The sequence below is a fragment of the Artemia franciscana genome, chromosome 8 (genome assembly GCF_032884065.1).
Source record: "Artemia franciscana chromosome 8, ASM3288406v1, whole genome shotgun sequence".
In the NCBI taxonomy this organism is placed as follows: Eukaryota; Metazoa; Arthropoda; class Branchiopoda; order Anostraca; family Artemiidae; genus Artemia; species Artemia franciscana.
The window spans coordinates 54,112,184-54,135,207 of NC_088870.1; the positions used below are offsets into that span (position 1 = coordinate 54,112,184).

General features: G+C 33.7%; 1 protein-coding gene and 1 long non-coding RNA gene across 2 annotated transcripts in view; one reads left to right on the forward strand and one right to left on the reverse strand.

The window, feature by feature from the left end:
- Positions 1-15,220, forward strand: part of LOC136030568 (uncharacterized) — a 58,752-nt gene extending 43,532 nt beyond the window's left edge. Inside the window, exon 6 of the mRNA XM_065709641.1 lies at positions 13,740-15,220. Coding sequence (XP_065565713.1) covers positions 13,740-13,942 — 203 coding nt within the window. The 3' untranslated portion in view covers positions 13,943-15,220. The remainder of the gene's footprint in view (positions 1-13,739) is intronic.
- Positions 710-12,633, reverse strand: LOC136029846 (uncharacterized). Its single transcript, XR_010618130.1, has 3 exons — positions 12,537-12,633; positions 8,816-8,924; positions 710-1,926 (listed from the first exon to the last, which is right to left on the reverse strand). It is a non-coding gene; the product is annotated as an uncharacterized LOC136029846 (long non-coding RNA).
- Positions 15,221-23,024: the final 7,804 nt, after the last annotated feature.

The window sequence follows — 23,024 nt, forward strand, 5'->3', positions numbered from 1 at the left end:
TTTTTTTTATTTTTTGTTTGTTTCTTCGAATTATTTATTTCATATCTTTCAAAGACACTATGTATAAACAATTAGTTTCATACTAATAAACTTAGCTCCCTATGCATTGGTTAGTGTTTGTTTTTGAAATGTCATGATTCTCCATGCCCGACCTTCCTTGCGTCCCCTCTCCTCTTCGGGGGTCCTTAGCCTAGTTGCCTTCCAATTTTTCGGTTACTTAAAAAGGCAATTAGAATTTTAATTTTTAACGAACGTCTTTATTAGTAAAAAATATGTATAACTTACAAATTAACTTACGTAACGACCTTCTATATTCGTATATTTTTGTGATGTATATGAGGGGGTTTGTCCCCTCGTTGATACCTCACTCTTTACACTAAAGCTTTAATTTTGTCCCAATTCTTTAAGATTGACCCCTAAATCACAAAGGCTGTAGAAAAAATTGTTGAAATTACTAAAAATACTTTAGCGTAAAGAGCGAGCTACTTAGGAAGAGATGGAGCCCCCCCCCCCCATATGCGTAATAATCTCTGTTCGTTTTAAAATTTTAATGCTGGTCCTTACTTTCAGTTGAAAAAACTTTTTCATATTTATTTTTTCATTGTTTTTTTTTTTTAATAATACTTCAAAAACCTGTGCCTCCTTCATTGGAATTTCTCTTCTCCCATGACAAACTCCTCCAAGGGAAAATCCTCCCACTTAGCCCTTCCCCCCCCCAACAAAAAAAAATCATCCTGAAAAGGTCTGTACACTTCCAAATAATCATTACTGTATGTAAACGCTGGTCAAAGTTTGTAACTTAAAGCCCCTCCCCTGGGGACTGTGGGGAGAAAGTCGTCCCCAAAGACATGGTTGTTATGTTTTTCGACTATGCTGAACAAAATGGCTATCTCAAAATTTTGATCCGTTGACTTTGGAAAAAATAAGCTTGGGAGGGGGCCTAGGTGCCTTCCAATTTTTAGGTCACTTACAAAGGGCATTAGAACTTTTAATTTCCGTTAGAATGAGCCCTATTGCCACATTCTAGGACCACTTGGTCGATAAGATCACTCCTGGGGAAAAAAACAAACTAACAAATAAACACGCACCCGTGATCGGTCTTCTGGCAAAAAATACAAAGTTCCACATTTTTGTAGATAAGAGCTTGAAACTTCTACAGTAGGGTTCTCTGATACGCTGAATGCGATGGTGTGATTTTCGTTAAGATCGTATGACTTTTAGAGGGTGCTCCTATTTTCCAAAACAAGGCAAATTTTCTCAGGATCGTAACTTTTGATGAGTAAGAAATTGACGACTAAATTTGATGACACTTATATATTTAAAATCAAACAGTGCCCCTTTGGTTACTCTTCAAAAGCGAGTGTAGACAAAGCTCTAACAAAAGACAGTAAATTCACCACTCATCGATCTATCCAGCTTCTACTTCCCCCACCCCACACCAAAAATAAGGAAGAAGACCATAGCTGCCCTAAGAAGGGGAATGGGTAAGGACAGCCAGTCGAAAACCCATTAACTATAATAATAATAACATGGATGATTCCAATAATTATTTTTAGACTTCTGGATTTTTTTTTATTCTGACTAGTTTCTAATAAGATTTGAAAATAGGAAAAATATTGTAACTACATAACAAATCTAAACACACATAAATATGATTACTCACTGGAAAATATACTATCTAGAATTTGTTGATTGGTACTCCATTAGCAGGCATGATGGTCCAAGTCAAGTTGTACTTTTCCGAGTATGGATAATGAACTACATCTCCGGTTGGAGTCGCGATGATTTTCGGTTTCTCTGGAGCAGCTCGTTCTGCCATTATATAGGTTTCTTCTCCGTACGTAGAAATTCCCGCCGAGTTTCTTGCGGAGAAGCGGAACGAATAGTCGGTCTTTGATTCTAGATTCTTTAGAATGTACGGAGATCCTTGAAAAAAAAGACACTATTAAGGATATCGTAATTTATAGGTGCAACCTTAAATAGACACACTGATCCATAATTTTATAGATAAATCAAACTAGCAAACTCTATTTAAGACTATTTGCTGGGTGGATACCCTGGGGGGGGGCCTACCTCTTCAAACCATTGTTTTCTGGACTTTCTGCAATGTAGAATAAAAGCAACCTTTTAACTTGGCCCGTTTATCCTGATTCAGTCCTTTTATAAAGCAGTTATGATGGTAGTGACTGTTATATTTGGAAAACGTCATCGAAAAGTATGTCTATCTTTCAGTTAGCAAGTTAATCAATTATGACAATTTTACTAGCAATGACTGAGTAATGTAGGCAGACAGAAGATCAACTGGTAAAATTATTTAGTCAATTAATTATTTAGATGGAGCTGCCTCTTTTATGAACAAGCAAAATTTACCAATCCTGCTCCAGATACCACCTATTTTATTGAAGGCCTTTTTTCAAGGAATGATTCCACAGAAGTTCTCAAATCGCCTGTTATTTTTAAATTTTTCTTCGTTTTTAAGAATGATAAGAGTTTGTCACCATAGCAAGTTCTGTGGAGCTATCAAGATAGAGCGGTTTTAGGCTTTACAAGAGCTAAGAGCTCATATGGCACTTGTGACGAGGCATGAAGAGCTAAGAGCCAAGATATCATATGGTATGAGCTGTAACACAATTCTATGAATCAATAGATTGATTTAAAAGTAAAGTAAGAGGCTTAATGCCAGTCAGGATTTAAAATAAGAGCTCTGAGTCACGATGTCCTTATAAATATCAAAATTCATTAAGATCTGATCACCCACTCATATGTTATAAATACCTAATTTTTCCTCTCCCTTTAGCCCCCAGATGGTCGAATCTGGGAAAACGACTTTGTCAAGTCAATTTGTGCAGCTCCGACACGCCTACCAATTTGCATCGTCCTAACACGTCCAGAAGCACCAAACTCGTCAAATCACTGAACCCCTCCCCCCAAATCCCCCAAAGAGAATGAATCCAGTACGGTTCCGGATCAAGGACATTTGCTTATTCCATCCACGAAGCTTCATCCCGATTCCTCCACTCAAAGTGTTTTCCAATATTTCCCCCTCCAACCCCCCCCCAATGTCAAAAGATTAGGTCAGGATTTGAAATAAGAGCTATGAGACATGAATTCCTTCTAAATATCAAATTTCATTAAGAATTGATCACCTATTCGTAAGATAAAAATACCCCAATTTTCACGTTTTCCAAGAATTCCAGTTTCCCCCTCCAATCCCCCCAATGTCACAGGATCTGGTTGGAATTTAAAATTAGAGCTTTAAAGCCCAAGATCCTTCTAAATATCAAATTTCATTAAGATCTGGTCACCCTTTCGTAAGTTACAAATATCTCAATTTTCAAAATTAACCCCCCCCCCCCAACTCCAAAGAGAGGAGATCAGGTCCGGTTATGTCAGTCACGTATCTTAGACAGGTTTTTATTCTTCCCATCCAGTTTCATCCTGATCTCACCGCTTTAAGTATTTAAAAGATTTCTGGTACCCCCCAACTGCCCCCCCCCAATTACGCTGGATCCGGTTGAGATTTAAAATAAGAGTTCTGAGTTATGAGGTTCTTCTAAATATGAAATTTCATTAAGATCCGATCACTCCTTCGTAAGTTGAAAATACGTCATTTTTCTAATTTTTCAGAATTAACACACCCCCCCCCCCAAATAGAGCAGATCCGTTCCAATTATGTAAATCGCGTATCTAAGACTTCTGCTTATTTTCCTCACCAAGTTTCATCCCGATCCCTCCAATCTAAGCGTTTTTCACCATTTTAGGTTCCCCCACCCCAAACTCCCCTCAATGTCACCAGATCCGGTCGCGACTTAAGCTTCAGAAAAAAAAAATTCCAGTCCCAATAGGTCATTTTTAGTTTTGTCCAACATAATTCTAGATATACATGTTTTACTTTACTTAGATAATATACGAGTTTTATTTGATAGGCACATAAAGGTTTGTGCCATCAGAAATTTGAATATGCCAACAATGAATTTTTTTATTTACTAAACCAAATGCAGCAAGTTTTACGCAAATTATCACACTAAACATTATAACATTTAAAAGATTAGGTTTTCTATGATTCAGAGGCACATCCCTTGAAGCAACCAATAAGTAGAACTTTGAAAAGCTTCAGAAAAAAAAACTTCCAGTCCCAATAGGTCATTTTTAGTTTTGTCCAACATAATTCTAGATATACATGTTTTACTTTATTTAGATAATATACGAGTTTTATTTGCTAGGCACATAAAGGTTTGTGCCATCAGAAATTTGAATATGCCAACAATGAATTATTTTTATTTACTAAACCAAATGCAGCAAGTTTTACGCAGATTATCACACTAAACATTATAACATTTAAAAGATTAGGTTTTCTATGATTCAGAGGCACATCCCTTGAAGCAACCAATAAGTAGAGCTTTTTAATTCTTTGTGAAAAGCTTCAGAAAAAAAAACTTCCAGTCCCAATAGGTCATTTTTAGTTTTGTCCAACATAATTCTAGATATAAATGTTTTAATTTACTTAGATAATATACGAGTTTCATTTGCTAGGCACATAAAGGTTTGTGCCATCAGAAATTTGAATATGCCAACAATGAATTATTTTTATTTACTAAACCAAATGCAGCAAGTTTTACGCAGATTATCACACTAAACATTATAACATTTAAAAGATTAGGTTTTCTATGATTCAGAGGCACATCCCTTGAAGCAACCAATAAGTAGAGCTTTTTAATTCTTTGTGAAAATCTTCAGAAAAAAAAAACTTCCAGTCCCAATAGGTCATTTTTAGTTTTGTCCAACATAATTCTAGATATACATGTTTTACTTTACTTAGATAAAGGTTTGTGCCATCAGAAATTTGAATATGCTAACAATGAATTTTTTTATTTACTAAACCAAATGCAGCAAGTTTTACGCAGATTATCACACTAAACATTATAACATTTAAAAGATTAGGTTTTCTATGATTCAGAGGCACATCCCTTGAAGCAACCAATAAGTAGAACTTTGAAAAGCTTCAGAAAAAAAAACTTCCAGTCCCAATAGGTCATTTTTAGTTTTGTCCAACATAATTCTAGATATACATGTTTTACTTTATTTAGATAATATACGAGTTTTATTTGCTAGGCACATAAAGGTTTGTGCCATCAGAAATTTGATTATGCCAACAATGAATTTTTTTATTTCCTAAACTTTTTATTTTAATTCTTTGTGAAAATCTTCAAAAAAAAAACTTCCAGTCCCAATAGGTCATTTTTAGTTTTGTCCAACATAATTCTAGATATACATGTTTTACTTTACTAAGATAATATACGAGTTTTATTTGCTAGGCAAATAAAGGTTTGTGCCATCAGAAATTTGAATATGCCAACAATGAATTTTTTTATTTACTAAACCAAATGCAGCAAGTTTTACGCAGATTATCACACTAAACATTATAACATTTAAAAGATTAGGTTTTCTATGATTCAGAGGCACATCCCTTGAAGCAACCAATAAGTAGAGCTTTTTAATTCTTTGTGAAAAGCTTCAGAAAAAAACTTCCAATCCCAATAGGTCATTTTTAGTTTTGTCCAACATAATTCTAGATATACATGTTTTACTTTACTTAGATAATATACGAGTTTTATTTGCTAGGCACATAAAGGTTTGTGCCATCAGAAATTTGAATATGCCAATAATGAATTTTTTTATTTACTAAACCAAATGCAGCAAGTTTTACGCAAATTATCACACTAAACATTATAACATTTAAAAGATTAGGTTTTCTATGATTCAGAGGCACGTCCCTTGAAGCAACCAATAAATAGAGCGTTTTAATTCTTTGTGAAAAGCTTCAGAAAAAAAAAAAACTTCCAGTCCCAATAGGTCATTTTTAGTTTTGTCCAACATAATTCTAGATATACATGTTTTACTTTACTTAGATAATATACGAGTTTTATTTGCTAGGCACATAAAGGTTTGTGCCATCAGAAATTTGAATATGTCAACAATGAATTTTTTTATTTACTAAACCAAATGCAGCAAGTTTTACGCAAATTATCACACTAAACATTATAACATTTAAAAGATTAGGTTTTCTATGATTCAGAGGCACATCCCTTGAAGCAACCAATAAGTAGAGCTTTTTAATTCTTTGTGAAAAGCTTCAGAAAAAAAAAAACTTCCAGTCCCAAAAGGTCATTTTTAGTTTTGCCCAACATAATTCTAGATATACATGTTTTACTTTACTTAGATAATATACGAGTTTTATTTGCTAGGCACATAAAGGTTTGTGCCATCAGAAATTTGAATATGCCAACAAAGAATTTTTTTATTTACTAAACCAAATGCAGCAAGTTTTACAAAGATTATCACACTAAACATTATAACATTTAAAAGACAACTCTGAAAAAAGCTATATAACGACTCACATGTCAAAAGAAGAACTAATAAAAAAATATATATTCTCAGATACTGCCCAAGATATTGGTTTGATATAAATTCACAGTACCATGCAAAATAGCATCAGATAGATGAAAAAATAGCGTCTTACAAAGAATTTTGCCAAATATTCTTAGTTCTAAATCCTTCTTAGTGTAAATCACTAGTTTCTTTGATGCATGGGAAACAGGATAAAATACTGCCTTTCATAATCTTGAGCATGCATGCTCCATTAAATAGTTTTTCTCTGAAATTGAGTTTATTACTATTTTCAACAGGATGACAATATGCCAGTACACCAAAGGTATTATTTCGAATGCAAAGTCACTACTGTTTCTAATCTTTGATCAACATTACTGACTTCTAAATTAATACAGTTCCATCAATTTTTAACTAACTCTTATTACTTTCTCCTTTTGTCCAATTTGCCCTCGCCTTAATTAAAAAATAGCCGCTTTTAGCTATCTCCTCTTTATTATCTTCTCAATAGAGATTTGACAAATCACTCAACCTAATGGCTTTGATTTAAAAAAAAAAAAAAAACATTTTTCTCACATAGTTTTTTTTCCTAGCCTCATCACATAGTAGTAAGGTGGAGAACAGCTTACTTTATAACAAAACCTGTGGTATTAGACTCTGTTTTAGGGCTAAAACCAAGAAGAAAGCAATCTACAACCCTTTCAATACCCCAAGCATCTGATATGGCATTTGATCAAAATTTCATGATAGATATTTTGCTTAGAATGGTCAAAAGTTTCCTGGATGCTCCACACTTTGGAGGGCAAAATCTTTGAGCTTGTTGATTACAAATGTGAGGCTAAAATTGAAGACTCTTTTTGCATTAACATTCAAAATTTGTCACTAAGATGGCAAGCAGTTCAACTTTTGGTGGAAACTATATATTGCAACACATATATTTATATTGTAAGCTCAATAATAAATGTTTTAATTATAGTATTACTTATTGAACAATCTTAGAGGTAATTTACATACCATTAAGCATAGAAAGCATAGAAAATGCAATAATTATAATGTACAAGATCAAGTGAGTAAACTAAACTAGCAGAAACAACTGGAGTAAACTTCTGGAGGAACTCCAGAGTGGATTGGCTGTGGATCAGAGTAGGCTGATTTATACTTAGTTTTATTTTACTTCTACCTGAAAGAAAATTTGCAACTATCCTTTCCAAATATGCATTAACATTAAAATCTGTCAATAGCTTGTGGATAAGAGTTCTATGGCAAATCAAATCAAATGCTTTCTTTAGCTCAATTATGATGAGGTTGATCCAGCATTCTGGTTCATCAAGATGCTTTAAAAAAAATACTTCAACTAAATTTTAAACTAGATTAATATCCCACCATTATTCATCAGATCAGCAATACTTCTGACCTTTACAGTTGGAAAATGCGTTTATTCGAAATTTCAACTATACAAAATAGGGAAAGAGGACTGGAACAGTTTAGCAAAGAATTATTTTTTGTTAGTGTAGATAAAAACAGAAACTGTAGGCTAAAAAGATTACAACATTTTTTTTTTGCTAGTAGCTAATGCTAAAGTGCTTTAGTCTGTACAGCTTAAGGTACCTGTCTGTGATAGTGCCTATGTAAATAGATACAAAGTAGAACCAGTTTCATTGTTAGTTTCTTTCAGCTTAGCATGAGAAAAGATAAGTAAAGGAATAGATGGGAAATATGTAATTTGGGCTATATATTTGCACATTAGGAGGGGGGGGTAAAGCATTTGGATAGTTTGAAATTAGAAAATAATTCTTACTTCATAATAAGCAGAATACTTGTACCTAACATATTTTGCATGCAGACACACTATACTTTACTCCCCCTCCCCCTAATGTGCAAATATTTAGACCGAATTTGTTTCTAAAGTATTATCCCAATTTTCATTTTAACATCCATGATCAGACACTTTTCTCTTTCAATACTGATGAAAATTAAATGAATTTCATTCAATACAGATTGCAATCTAAAGAAAAACCAGTTCTACTTAGCTTTATTAATCACTTAGATTAGATTAATCACTTAGATTTGCAGGGATGAAAAATCCTACACAAAAAAAGTCTCTATTTTTCCTAATAACAAATACTATCTGTGAGTAATGAAAAAATTACAAAATTTAAGAAAGTCCTTAATGGAATTCTCTTATTGCTTTGTGAATAAGGAAAACAGAGATATACCTCAAGGGGTGGCTTTACTAATCACTTTATTAAAGCCAAAACCTCATAGCTGGATTGAGTTTTCACTAGATTCTAAAATTTATGTCTGAAAAAAAAAATCGATTTTACAGCACAAGATTGGTTGATGTCCAAAAAAAAAAATTGATTTCACAACACAAAAGAAGGCAGATATTATGCCTGATATAAACAAAGGCACAGATAAAGACACTTACCTTTATACAAAAATTGTTGTACGTTTTGACCAAACAATTGATAGGACAAAACATCCTAAACAGAGCCAAGAAATGGATTCCAAACTGGATGGAAACCAATGCGTTCAAACTGAAATACAATAAAATAAAGAGCTTTAGCACCTCATAAAGCGTATATAAAAAAAGAGAAAGAGAGAGGGAGCAGAAAATAAAATGGAGAGATGGACAGATCAAAAGACCAAACATCTTTAAGGTAGCCTCCACATGTCAGCTAAATCCAGGGGAAAGGAAAGAAGGGCAGAGAGAGAGAGAGAGAGAGAGAGAGAGAGAGAGAGAGAGAGAGAGAGAGAGAGAGAATAGACAGTCAAGCAGGGAGAAGAAGGGAGAAACAGAAAAATAAATTTGACATATCTAAGCTAAATTAAGAGGAAGAAATGGAAAAATAAAATAATCCTAATGGTGACCTAGTTGATTCAAATTATATTGCACAATGATAAATTCTGCATGTTAAGAATGGACAATTCAAATAGTTTACAATACTCCACAGTGAGCTGTTTGTTCCTTTTTTTTACTCTCAACATGGTTTTTAAAACTTGTACTCAATATCCTTAGTTATTCCTTTGATGTTTCAATTTTACCCTTTTAGCAGCTCTCCTGCATATTGGGTGTTTTGATTTTGTTTGACCACACCCTCAACATTTTCTAAAGGTTTTACCTTTGTATCCTTAGCAAACCCTAGTACCATTAGTATATGCTTACTCTTAATGCTGACCATAGTTTTCTGTAAAATGAAATGGTTGTAAAACAACGTTGCAAAACTTGTCTCAATAAAAAAAAAAATCCGACCATGGTATTGCCTATCCATTATTATATCTGGCTGGAGTGTCAGGATAAATACAGGAAATGCCACTTTCCTGTATTTTTTTAAATTGGTTTTAATGCTTTGCATTTCAGTGGAAGAATTTTTCAAAAATATCTTGTCAATACAGATATTTTTCCAATACAAATTAAAATGAAAAAATTAAGATTATGATTAAAATTTGACTTTCAATCAAATGTGGTCCCATTCAAATCTTATGCAACCACACCTTCCATAAAAACAGTATGTGTCCACAATGGGCAGCTTAAAAACTTACAATCTTTGCCCTGGGGTCTTTCAACCAAGGGGGTTGTCGACCTTGGAGGCATAATTAATTGACCTTTAAAACATGTTGAAAAAATAGCGATAAAAAAATTTGGATTAGATTCATTTGGGGGAAAAAGACAGGGATAGGGGAGGGGTATTCCCCTTTGATCACTTTTGTCACTTAAAAAGAAAATGGAACTTCCTAGTTCTAATTCAAAGAGCTTCCTTAAAAGTTATTACAACCAACAATTTCATAAAAACTGTATTTAATAACAACAAACAACTTACATAAATTACAACCAATTCCTTGTGGGTTGTTGGGGATTCTGTCAATGCCAAAAGCTCAGTTATTTGGCCTTAGGGCTATATTAAACAAAGTGACTACATCAAAATTTTGACCCAATAACCGTGGAGGAACAGCCTGGGGGGGGGGGTGCCTCTGGTCTCTACTGACTTGTAAAAAGAGCACTGGAACTTTCAATTCCCAATCGACTGAAGCCCCTTCAAATTTTATGTGACCAAGCTTAGCGTTCTGATCAAAGGTCAAAAGCCTTATTAAATTTGCCTGAATTTTAAAAATGGTGGGAAACACCCTTTAAAAGTAAAAAAAAAAAAAAAAAAAAAAAAAACTTGACGAAAAGTATAGCATCAGATTCAGCATATAAGAGAATCCTACCATAAAGGTTTTAAGCTCCTATGTCCAAAAATATAGAATCTGGAAATTTTTACCAGAAGAAAGATGACACATGCATTGAAAATTGGCATTGAAATCAATATTTTAAGGTTTACATGATGCCTCATCTTATGCTTTTTCAGAGAGAAAATTCATTTCTAGCCTTTAATGAAGGCCCAAAAGGTAAAACAGTCTAAAATAACCAAAAGTTCAAAAATATATTTCCTTATAAAGTATTTCAGATATTAATCCTGTCTAAGCTAGTTACAGATCATAGGCCAGGTACATTGTTAGAGAGGTTTGTTACTTATCAGTTAAATAGTAAACACTATACAATTTTGGTAGCAAACAATTCAAGCATGAGACAAGAAACTGGTCAAGCAACTTCTTTATACTCCACAATTAGCTTTGATTTGGTTGCAAAATAAATTGTAGCTATGTTTTAATTAAGTATTTAGTTCATATTTTAGTCTGGTTTATGCAAACAAATTTGGGCTATTTATTTGCACATTAGGGGGAGGGGGATATGGCATGGCATATCTTAAATACAGCAATGGTTAGTTTACATACTTAATATATTACCTTAAACCTTAAATTGCAGCTTGGAGCAATCTAAGGATTTGCTATGCTATGTTTTACTCCCACCCACCCCCTAATGTGCAAATATATAGAGCCTAAATTTGTTTCTAAACTATTATATATTCATTATATTTTTTTTCATTAGCCTTAATCAACTGTTTTCAGCTCCACAACTTTGCTTAATATGAGGTTTGAAAGATCTGCAAATACATTTCTTAACTTTGAAGAAAAAACCATTGATATGGCTTAAAATGCTACTCAGATAATAGGAACTGTATTTTCAGAACTAAAATACAGAAAAAGAAACTAAGAACTGAAAATTTGGGTAAATGTTGTTTTGTCAAAATTCTAATAGGGCTAGGTCTTGCTCTAGTCTGTAGACCTATACCTTAAAGTATCAAAACTTCAATGCTCATCAAGTAGGCACATTTCTAAGACTTAAATGTTAGAAGAGGTTAACATAAAAGCTTGACAACACCTTCCTACAGAATATTTTTGACCCTGGATTTATTATTGTAAGTTTCATTTTCTTCACCTAACACCATTCCAAGATAGCAAAATGCAGCTAAACTAGAATTTACAATAACATTTAATGGTTCCCCCAAATTAAATAGCCAATACATTTCTTTTAAATTCTTGCAAACCCTAAACTAAATATTGGAATTAGCAAAGCTATGAGGCTATATAAAAACTTTCTTTGACGTTTTCTGTGCTAGGGTATAGATCTCTTTCTGAAAGTATAATTTTTATTATTTTATATACAGCTTGTCCAAGGTAATGTTTAGGCTCTAGAAACATTGTTATGTTTTACTTTCTGAGTAGCTTCACAACTTTGCTCAATCCCAATTTATAAGGTTTTAAATATATGCAAGTACATTTCCTAAATTTTGAAGGAAAAAACCATTGATATGGCTCAGAATTCTACTCAAATAACAGGAATTGCATTTTCAGAACTAACAGCAGAGAAAAAGCAACTGGTAACTGAAAATTAAGGTAAAATGTTGTTTTGTCAAAATTTCAATAGGTATAGACCTGTCATGGAGGCAAATTTAAGGGTCCTCTAAAGGGAGGAGTGGAGGCGGGTACTTTAAATACCTTCCCAGGACATACTTTAGCATGTAGACTAGGCCACAAAAGTTTCATTTTCCTAGCCTAATCCCTTTCCAATATAGCAAGAAGTAACTAAAATACCATTTTACCCTGAAAACAATTTTGTTGTAGTTCATTCAAGCAGAAGAAGGGAGTGGAAGTAGGTACTTACTTGCAAGAAGTCATAAACTAGAATTATACTTGGAAAACCACTAATATAGTCCTTCGAATTATCTATTTTCTTTGTAACACTGAATTACAAATGTTATACTTACAAAAAAAGATTATTACGGATAAGTAAAGATTTTAATCATGGCCCCTGTTTATCTACTATAGATTGATCAAAGTGAGGTGCTGTTGTATCAGGGAATAATCAGTGCAGTGTTACGAGATTAGACGGAGAGGATTATGCTTCCTTGAGCCCAAAATCATTTTTTTTTGGACAGATTTATGCTACGCTTCTGTATTTTCCCAGATTTCCCGAAAAAGTTGATCAGTTAAGATAAATCGAATTCTGTCTTATCTTAATAAAGGTTCTGTAAGGCATTGTCCTAATTGGTGTAGTAATGCCAAGTTCACACGCATAGGATTTTGGAAAAATCCTTTAAGGATTTGGTCATAATGGCCAAATACTTAAGCCGTTTCCTTAAAGGGCGAAAGGATTTTTAGCTTGAAATTATTTCAAGCTCTAAGCAAAATCCTTACAAGTAATAAGCTAAAGCCTTAAAGTTTTTTCTAATGCATACGCTTTTTTAAGAAGAAATAGTTTTAAATCACCTTTGCTCTGTGGCCTACCTGACTCACTTTTCTTTTTCATCTTCTGCTTATCAATATCTTCTGCTTAGCTTATCAATCAACTTCCCGCTAGGTAGCAGGCTACTAAACAAAATTTCTATTATCGGGTACACTCGTTAAAGAAGTTGCAGACCCCCCAGATACAATAATTTAAACTTTTTTCTTAGCTCAATGTGTTTGGAATTAAACGGGCTTTCTTTTTTAATATAAAAAAAACTTTATCTTGAAAAATTTCGAGTTTTTAGTTTTTCTGTTAGAAATTCGTTGACAAAAATCTGATTTTTTTTAAAAACTGCAGTAAAAAGTGTACTATTTTTTATAATTTTTGTTACAAACAAAACTCCTATTCGTGTAGCCCCAAGTCTCTTCTTTCTATTGATGTAAGAGTACGCTGGATTTGACCAATCTTATCTTTAAAAAAAAAAAATTAGAATCGTCGAACCTATTGTAGACCAAATTTGGTGTTTTTGGCCTATATTTCAGAAACGCCCCGACGAACAATATACACCCTACGATATTCGTTTTCAGCATGGTCGACTACCCTAGGATCCACCCTTAACATTTTTGTACCTTCGGGCATGGGTGGGTGCACGATACAGAATCTGGCGCCCTGACTATCATAAATTGCCCGGTTTATCTCGTGTTTCAGCCTTTAATTGTCAATTTTCCCTCTATTTTTGTAGATGTTCTTAGAACTGGCAAGAGGAATGCATCCTCTCTGGAGTTTGATGAAAGTCGTGATGCTTTGGGGCAGAGTGAATCCAAATATCAATATCGCCCACTTCAAATTCTTCAAATAGAAACTGAAACGGAAGTAGAGGCTAAGATGACGAAGAAAAATAAGAAAATGCATAGTAAAGGCAAAAATGAAATGCAGAAAACTTAATCGAAGAGATTTTTCACTAAAAAAATCCCGAATTTTGTGATTTACGAAATAAATTTGGTTTCTAATAAAACTGAGCTTGTCTGACCCATGCTGGCTGTAACAAAACTAAACTTGTCTGAGAGGGCGAGGGTTCGAATCCTAGTGTACCCAATTATTTAGTTTGGGACAGGGGTCAGTGGTGTGACTCTGTAAGCTCAGCCAGAGTCGACTCAGCTCTAAATGGATACCTGCAGAAATTTGGGGAAGGTAAACAGGAAGGGTGTGCAAAAACACTGGATGGTTGGCTCCCAATCCCCCATTGTACTTCCTGGCTGATGGTTCAAGGAACGGAGATCAGCACCGCCGGTAGGGACTGTAAAGTCTACCGCCGTAATTTTACCTTTTTTGAAATAAAACTGTAACAAAGGCTGTGTTTAAAATTTGTAGGTTTCTGTAAGATTGATTTATACAACGTAATTTGGGCTAGTTTTTGAGAGTTGTGAGCCGATTTAGCCAAAATTAGTTTTAATTTTTTGTGCGCAGAGGTCGAAATGGTCGTGAAACGTCATTTCCATATGTCAAAGGCTTATTCTTTTTAATTGCTATAATACAACTTTTAGGAATAGATTTAGAATATAAACTACATTCGGGGAAATCTTTTGAAGTATTCAACTTTATCGTTTCCACTCCAAAAGGCACTGGCTTTCTATAATGAAATTAGTAAAATTAAAAGTAGAAAAGTTCTAAAAGTGAAACTGTCAGTCATAAATAAAGTAAAAGTCCTGTGGTGGTGCAGTGGGTTTGACCTTAGCTTGGTAATACGGGACCCAGAGATCGAATCATGCTGCAGTAATGCACTGCAGGGCCGACGCAGGGACCTTAGTTGTCAAGAAGCGTCGTTAATCTGATACAATACAAATAAAGTAAAACAATGGTTTAATTCTCTGAATTGCTTCCCTGTCCATCATACTGTTTACCCTATTTACTCCATTTATATTATTTAGCCTCCAATGACAACTCACTTTTTCTGAACTTGAGAAAGGTTCTCCGGAGAGAGAAATTCGGTTGAAATGAAGAAGCGATTCGTTAATGAATTTTTATCTTTCGATTGCTTTGAATGCCCAGAAATAGTGTTGCTTTTTTGCTTTGCTTCCTTCTCAGGCTGAGAAACCCGTATGGTTATAGGATTCGGCATAATTGAGGCTTTTGATACCCTTGCTGAAAACCTAAAATTTTGGATTTTATGTGGCCTTTTTCGCAATACAGCTCATTTTTTTATCGTGGTTGTGGCGTCAGGCACAACCTTGGCACAACTCTTACCCGTAGTGATTAAAATTTTAAAACACGTTGCGAAAAAGAAACTGTCAGGTAAGGAAGACATTCTATTTGAAGCAGATTCAGGAATGGTAACTCTTACTTCGGCTTAACTTATAGGTAGGTTTTTGGAAAATTACCTGAAACCCCTCAAACATGGCGTTGAATTGAAATAAAGATTGCATCATTGGAATTATCGTACCTAAAAACTTCATATTGAGAAAACCCTAGCTGCGTCTCCAAACTCAAAGCCCTAGCTCTGCCCCTGGTTCGTGGTAATGAACTGTAAGTTGGGAGCGACTCGGTTCAAAAGTCATCGAAACTCCAAAAAACTGAATTAATGGAAGTGGTGAGAAATTAAATAAAAAATAAATAATCCCTGCCATTAATCCCCCCCCCTTATTAGGATTGTATAAAAATTTTGTTAGTTCATTTGTTATCCGTCCATGATAACAAATGAACAGATATCATCTGTTATCCGTCCATGCGTCATTGCTAGGCAGTAGAATCAAGGTAGATAGTCAAAGCTAAGATAGTAATTACACAGGGGAAGGATGGGAAATCCGAGCAAAATATGGAAGTGGTGAGAAACTAAATAAAAAATAAATAATCCCTGGCATTAATCCCCCCCCCCTTATTAGGATTGTATAAAAATGTTGTTAGTTCATTTGTTGATAGATATGTCTATCTGTTATCCGTCCATGCGTCATTGCTAGCCAGTAGATCCAAGGTAGATAGTCAAAAAGCTAAGATAGTAATTACACTGGGGAAGGATGGGAAATCCGAGCAAAATATGAAAGTGGTGAGAAATTAAATAAAAAAATAAATAATCCCTGGCATTAATCCCCTCCTTATTAGGATTTTATAAAAATGTTGTTAGTTCATTTGTTAATAGATATATCTATCTATTATCCGTCCATGAGCCATTGATAGGGCACTAGAACCAAGTTAGATAGTCAAAGAGCTAAGATAGTGATAGAACCTGTAGTTTTCCAAGTGTTTGGTTAATTTCGCACGGGATAGCATCGGGAGTAAGTGTGCCTCTCTTATTGGACCAATATTTGTTTGTTATCTTTTAGTAATTCACGCCTGCCTCAGGCAGTCTCAGGCAGGTTGACCAAGAATTTAAAATTGACCTAGGACCATTAGATTGCCTGGAATAAGATTTAAACGAGGGACGCCTGCCAATGGTCTTAGGCAGGTTGAACCAAGAATTTAGAATTGACAGAGGACCGTTAATTTGCCTAGAATGAGAGGAAAACAAGCGTCTAAAGTCAAAATTGGGCGATTCTGTAATGAGTGGCAGGCAAGGCCATTGATTCAATTTAACAAATTAGACATTTGCACTAATGAAAAAGTTATTTAATGTTAGTTGAACAACAAGTTGACTGAAATTGCAAGGGGAATAAGCGTCCAAAGCCTACAAGGGCCTCCTATCTGCCTCGAATGTTGTGCAAGTGACCCAAGTTATTAGCTAAGACATAACTATAACCAAACATCAAATTTTAGTGTAAAGAGTGAGAGTTGATGATGGGGCAGCCCCTCCCCCCTCATATACGGAATAACCTCTGTTTAATTTAAGTTTTAATCTTGCTATTTACATTTAGTTGAAAAAAACGTTTTTTTTTTTATTTAATTTCTCACTCTTTTCATATTTTGCCCGAATTTCCCATCTTTCCCCAGTGTAATTACTATCTTAGCTCTTTGACTATCTACCTTGGTTCTACTGCCCTAGCAATGATGCATAGACGAATAATAAATAGACATATCTATTAATAAATGAACTAACAATATTTTTATACAATCCTAATATAGGGAGGGGGCATTAATGGCAGGTTTGCTTCTTACTCAATTGGACTATCTGTCTTGGCTGTTTTTACAATTAGCCATGACTTGATGCCCACAACTATCAAACAGTTCGTGGTAACGAAATTGTAGTAAGGAGCGACCTGGCTCAATAGTAACCAAAACTCTGAAAAACGGAATTTTTATAACAATAGTTACATTAAAAGAATCGAATTTTCATGCTGATTTTAAATACATAAGTTTCATTAAGTTTAGACTTACCCATCAAAAGTTAAGAGCCTGCGAAAATTTGCCTTATTTTAGAAAATAGGGGAAAACACCCCCTAAAAATCATAGAATCTTAATACAAATCACACCATCAGATTCAGCGTATCAGAGAACCCTATTGTAGAAGTTTCAAGCTCCTATCTACAAAAATGTGGAATTTTGTATATTTTGGTAGAAGGCAGATCACGGATGCGTGTTTATTTGTATTTTTGTTTTTTGTTTTTTCCCCAGGGGTGATCGTATCGACCCAGTGGTCCTAGAATCTTGCAAGAGGGCTCATTCTAATGCAAATGAAAAGTTCTAGTGCCCTTTTTCAGTGACCAAAAAATTGGAGGGCACCTAGGCCCCCTCCCACGCTACTTATTTTCCCAAAGTCACCGGATCAAAATTCTGAAATTTCCATTCTATTCAGCGTAGTCGAAAAACCTTATAACTATGTCTTTGGGGACGACTTACTCCCCCAAATTCCCCGTGGGAGGGGCTACAAGTTACAAACTTTGACCAGTTTGTTACTTGTAGGTTGTAACTTGTACGTTTGTAACCATTAACATATAATAATGGTTATTTGTAAGTGTACAGACGTTTTCAGGGGGATTTTTTGGTTGGGGGGGGGGGGGGGTTGAAAAGATGGGGTTATGTTAGGGGAACTTTCATTGGAGGAATTTATCATGGGGGAAGAAAATTTCCATGAAGGGAGCGCAGGATTTTCTAGCATTATTTAAAAAAAAACAATGAAAACATAAATATAAAAAAGTTTTTTCTACTGAAAGTGAGGAGCAGCATTAAAATTTAAAACGAGCAGAAATTATTACGCATATGAGGGCTTTACCTCCTCGTAATACCTCGCTCTTCACGCTAAAGAATTTTTAGTAATTTCAACTATTTATTCTACGGCCATTGTTATTCAAGGGTCATTCTTTAGGAATTGGGACAGAATTTAAGCTTCAGTGTAAAAAGCGAGGTATCGACGAAGGGCAAACTCCCTCATATACGCCATAAAACATACGAATATAGAAGTTTGTTACGTAAGTTAATTCGTAAATTACGTATATTTTTCACTAATGAAAATGTTCGTAAAAAAATTAAAAGTTCTAGTTGCCTTTTTAAGTAATCAAAAAATTGGTGGGCAACTAGGCTTCCTCCCTCTCTCCTTTTTTCTCAAAATCTTCCGATTTAAACTATGAGAAAGCCATTTAGCCAAAAAAAAAATAATATGCAAATTTTGTTTTAATTATTTATGTGTGGAGAGCCAAGATCAAAACATGCATTAATTCAAAAACGTCCAGAAATTAAAAAAAAAAGAAGTTTTTTTTTAAATGAAAGTAAGGAGTGATATTAAAACTTAAAACGAACAGAAATTAATCCGTATATGAAAGGGGCTTTCCCTCCTCAACGGCCCGCTCTTTACGCTAAAGTTTTTTACCGTTTTAAGAAGTAGAGTTAAGAGAATGAGTCAAACTTTAGCGTAAAGAGCGGGCCGTTGAGGAGGAAAAGTCCCTTTCATATACGGATTAATTTCTGTTCGTTTTAAGTTTTAATATCACTCCTTACTTTCATTTAAAAAAACTTGTTTTTTTGTTTAATTCCATTTTAGTTCAAACTAGTTTCCTAGTTGAGTCAGTGGTTTCCATGTTTCAGTGGCTGCAATGAATCGTTTCTGTGACAGCAATTTTCCTGAATCCGGTATTCGTTTAAAAAAGTCATATCTGTGTGAATTATGGGTTATGCTTATGTATTGGTTGGACAAAATAGGCCCTTGCCCAACTTTGTTCTATCTTGGTGGTTAGCATTGATAAAACGGCTTGTTTTCAAGTGAGTAACTGTTACATATGCACACTATACTGTGCACACAGAGCAAAAAAACATAAATTTATGTAATAATAAACCAAAGATATGATCTGTCTTTGGCTTATGGTCATTATTAGTGTAAACCTAATGCCCCTGATATTACACCTATTTTGTTGTCTTCTCCATCAGGATCAGGTGATTCATTTTTGGGATTATGTCGTCCACTGTCAGAAACATTTTTAGTTGCATTTTTCAATGCAACTGCAAACAAGAAAACCATTTTATAAACAATAAAATAATTCCATCCCCAAATATCAGTTCACGCCAAAAAAAGAAGTAATTTCATAAAAATAAGAGCCAAGTTTTAAGCCAGTTGTCAATAAAAAAAATTCTGCCAGTCACCATCTAAATAAGCCAGTTTGGCAGGAAATAAGCCAATATGGCAACGTTTCGAAGTTGTAATAGGCTATGATTATCCTTATATATTTCCTTTAGGCATAGCTTGCGTTTGAACATTTAATAGATCACAAGGAGGGAACATTCTGACTTAGTCCTTACTATTTTGCTATGAGAGAGAATTTAAGTGGTAAAGTTCCTTAGGATTTTCTTTAATATTTTTTTTTTTTTTTTGGCAAAATGAGTGGAAAAACTAGTATTTTATAATTCTAGATACTAATTAAAAGAGGACTCCAATGCTTCTGTATATAAAGTTTGATTAATTTCACAGGGCATTGGCAGTTTTCAGAATTCAAAAAAGATTTTATTATTGATATTTAGTAGCATTTGTCCTAAAGCAAACAAGCTAAAATACGACAATATTTTACAACATATCATCAAGTCCTCGGAAAAGCAAAATGAACTTCCAAAAGTATGACCACCAAAGCATTGCTTAGGAATGGCCAGTGCATCTGCCTCCCTTAAAAATGTCGTTTAGTTTTGTGTTAGGAAAACTTTTACCGAAAGAAGCTTGGAAGTGTTATATGGAGTTGAAGATGAAATGAAGCCTTTTCAACCAACTTGCTTCATTATTAATGGTAGAGCTTCTGGTATTCTTCACCCGTGTTTAACAGACAACCTCAGTTTTTGCTGAGGATGGTTGATATAATACAACAGCATTTTTTTGTATTATATTGAACTAGATTTCATTAATTACACTTTTTGACTGCTGAGGTCCAGGTGTTGGCCGTTTAGTGTGCTCCTACAGGTGACTTCAAACTCTGGTCTCGTATTACCAAGCTGACATCAAAGCCACTGTGCCACCATAAGACGGTAGCACTTTCTTCTGCTGGGATTATTTTCATTTCAAGTACTTTTGTAATCGCTGAAAGCGTTTGAATTAAAATACAATGGGATTGTGCTGGTAAGGCTTCTTTAATTTCTTTTAACCTGGTGAAGAGAGATTGGCTTGAAATTTAGCAATAAGTCATGAAGTGTTTGCTTCTTTGTTTGTTCCTGTGTTTATCTGTTCCTATATTTTCTCTGCTTGTGAATGTGTTTGTTCCTTTGTTTGCTCTAGTTTTGTGTTTTGTACTTATCCCTATTGTGTTGTTATATTCCTTTACTCCTTCCCTCCTCTATCTCTTCCTCTTTTGTTGCCTGTTTCTTGTGTTAGTTGCCTATCTTTGTCTCAGAAAATTCAATGAAGCATTTATGAAAAGAAATCATTAAGTGAGATAAATTTGCTATCTCATCTGATTCAGGAATGGTGACTGTTATTTCGAATCTTAAGGTTATAAGTATTTACTATAAGATACAATAGAAAACAAAACCTGCGTGGGTAATATCCAGATATATCATAACATCAAAATGATATTTCATTCTAAGTCAACAGTTACTAGTAGTTATGGATTCTTCTCTTGAGAAGGAGGATGGAAGTTTAGGTCGCTCTGTAGTAACGATTCAAACTGCAGATTGCTTACTATGTTTTCAAACTGCAATTTGCACCATTTTTGTTTGTGATATTTCTGTCATTCTCGCTACTGCTTTTCTTCTAACCGTAAGTTCCCTTGGGCATAATTTTTGTTTGCGATTTGTTCTGATTCTCTCTGTTGCCTCTCGTTTAACCGAAAATTTCCTTGGGCCTAATTTTTGATTTCGTTGTACATTATTATCATTTGCTATTTGTTGCTATGGTTGTTTTCGACTATTTTCTACCACTAAACTTCATTGTACTTTGTTTTTTACGCTCTTTGTTCAGATTTCAATGCCATCCATTTTGCTTTAGCTGTTCGGCTTCAATCGGCATATCGTTCAATTTTGATGGGTCATAGATACCAAAATTGATAAGGTTACCCCCCCCCCCCGCGGGAGAAAGCCTTAGGGAGGCGTTTCCAACAAAAATATTACATAATTATTCTACACTATTATACATACATTTCTAATATGTTTATGTGTATATGCTTATCCGTAATATATATAATTATTTTTCGCTTAAAGAGTAGCTAAGTTGGTTCCAGGTTCTAGGTCCGAGAGGTTCCAGGTTCGAACCTTGGCTTTAGCATTAATACAAAAGAAGAAAAAAACTAAAAAGGTAAAAACTACAAAAAAAACTAAAAAGAAAATACTAAAAAAAACTAAAAAAGCTAAAAAACTAAGAAAAAGGTAAACAACTGAAAACTAAAAAAGAAAAAAAAAACTAAAAAAAACAAAAAAAGGTAAAAACTACAAAAAAAACTAAAAAGAAAAAAAAAACTAATAAAAAAACTAAAAACTGAAAAAGAAAAAAAAACTAAAAAAAGGAAAAAAACTGAAAAATAAAGGAGAAAAAGAAAACTAAAAAAATTAAAAATAAAAAAAAAACAAGAAAAGGTAAATGTATTCAAGCCGAAGTAGCTGAGTTGGTAAAGCGTTATGTTCCAGGATCTAGGTCCGAGAGGTTCCAGGTTCGAACCTTGGCTTTAGCTTTAATTTAAAAGAATAAAAAACTAAAAAAGGTAAAAACTACAAAAAAAAACTAAAATGAAAATACTAAAAAAACTAAAAAACTAAAAAAAAACTAAAAAAGGTAAAAAACTAAAAACTAAAAAAGAAAAAAAACTAAAAACTAATAAAAAAACTAAAAACTGAACAAGAAAAAAAAACTAAAAAAGGAAAAAAAAACTGATAAATAAAGGAGAAAAAGAAAACTAAAAAAATAAAAATAAAAAAAAAATAAAAAAGGTAAAAACTACAAAAAAAAACTAAAATGAAAAAAAAACTAAAAAAGCTAATAAAAAGGTAAAAACCAAAAAAAAAATAACTAAAAAGAAAAAAAGGAAAAAAACTAAAAAGAAAAAAAGGAAAAAACAAAAAATTTATTTCATCATATACCAATTCAAAAACGGATGTATATACAGACCGGGACACAGGGAATATAAATGACGACTGGGACACTCAAAGAGAAATTACAGACTGGGACACAAATGACGACTGGGACGTGTGTGTCGACTGACGTCATGTTTGTGTGTCGACGGACGTCATGTTTGTTGACTATAAATGACGACTGGGACACAACTCCAACGGGGACGGCGGGGGCATATGGAGGATATATAAATGACGATGGGGACACAGGGAATGCTTGATTAGCAATCACGATCAACAAAGCTCAAGGGCAATCATTAGAATAATGAGGTATAGATCTGAATACGGATTGTTTTTCAAATGGACAATTATATGTTGCATGTTCAAGAGTCGGTAAACCTGACTATCTATTTATATGTACAGACAATGGGACAGCTAAGAATGTTGTATATTCGCAAGTTTTACGTAGTTAAAAACATATATATATATATATATATATATATATATATATATATATATATATATATATATATATATATATATACAATACAATACACTTACACATTGGTGGGGCACGAATACCAATATATATATATATATATATATATATATATATATATATATATATATATATATATATATATATATA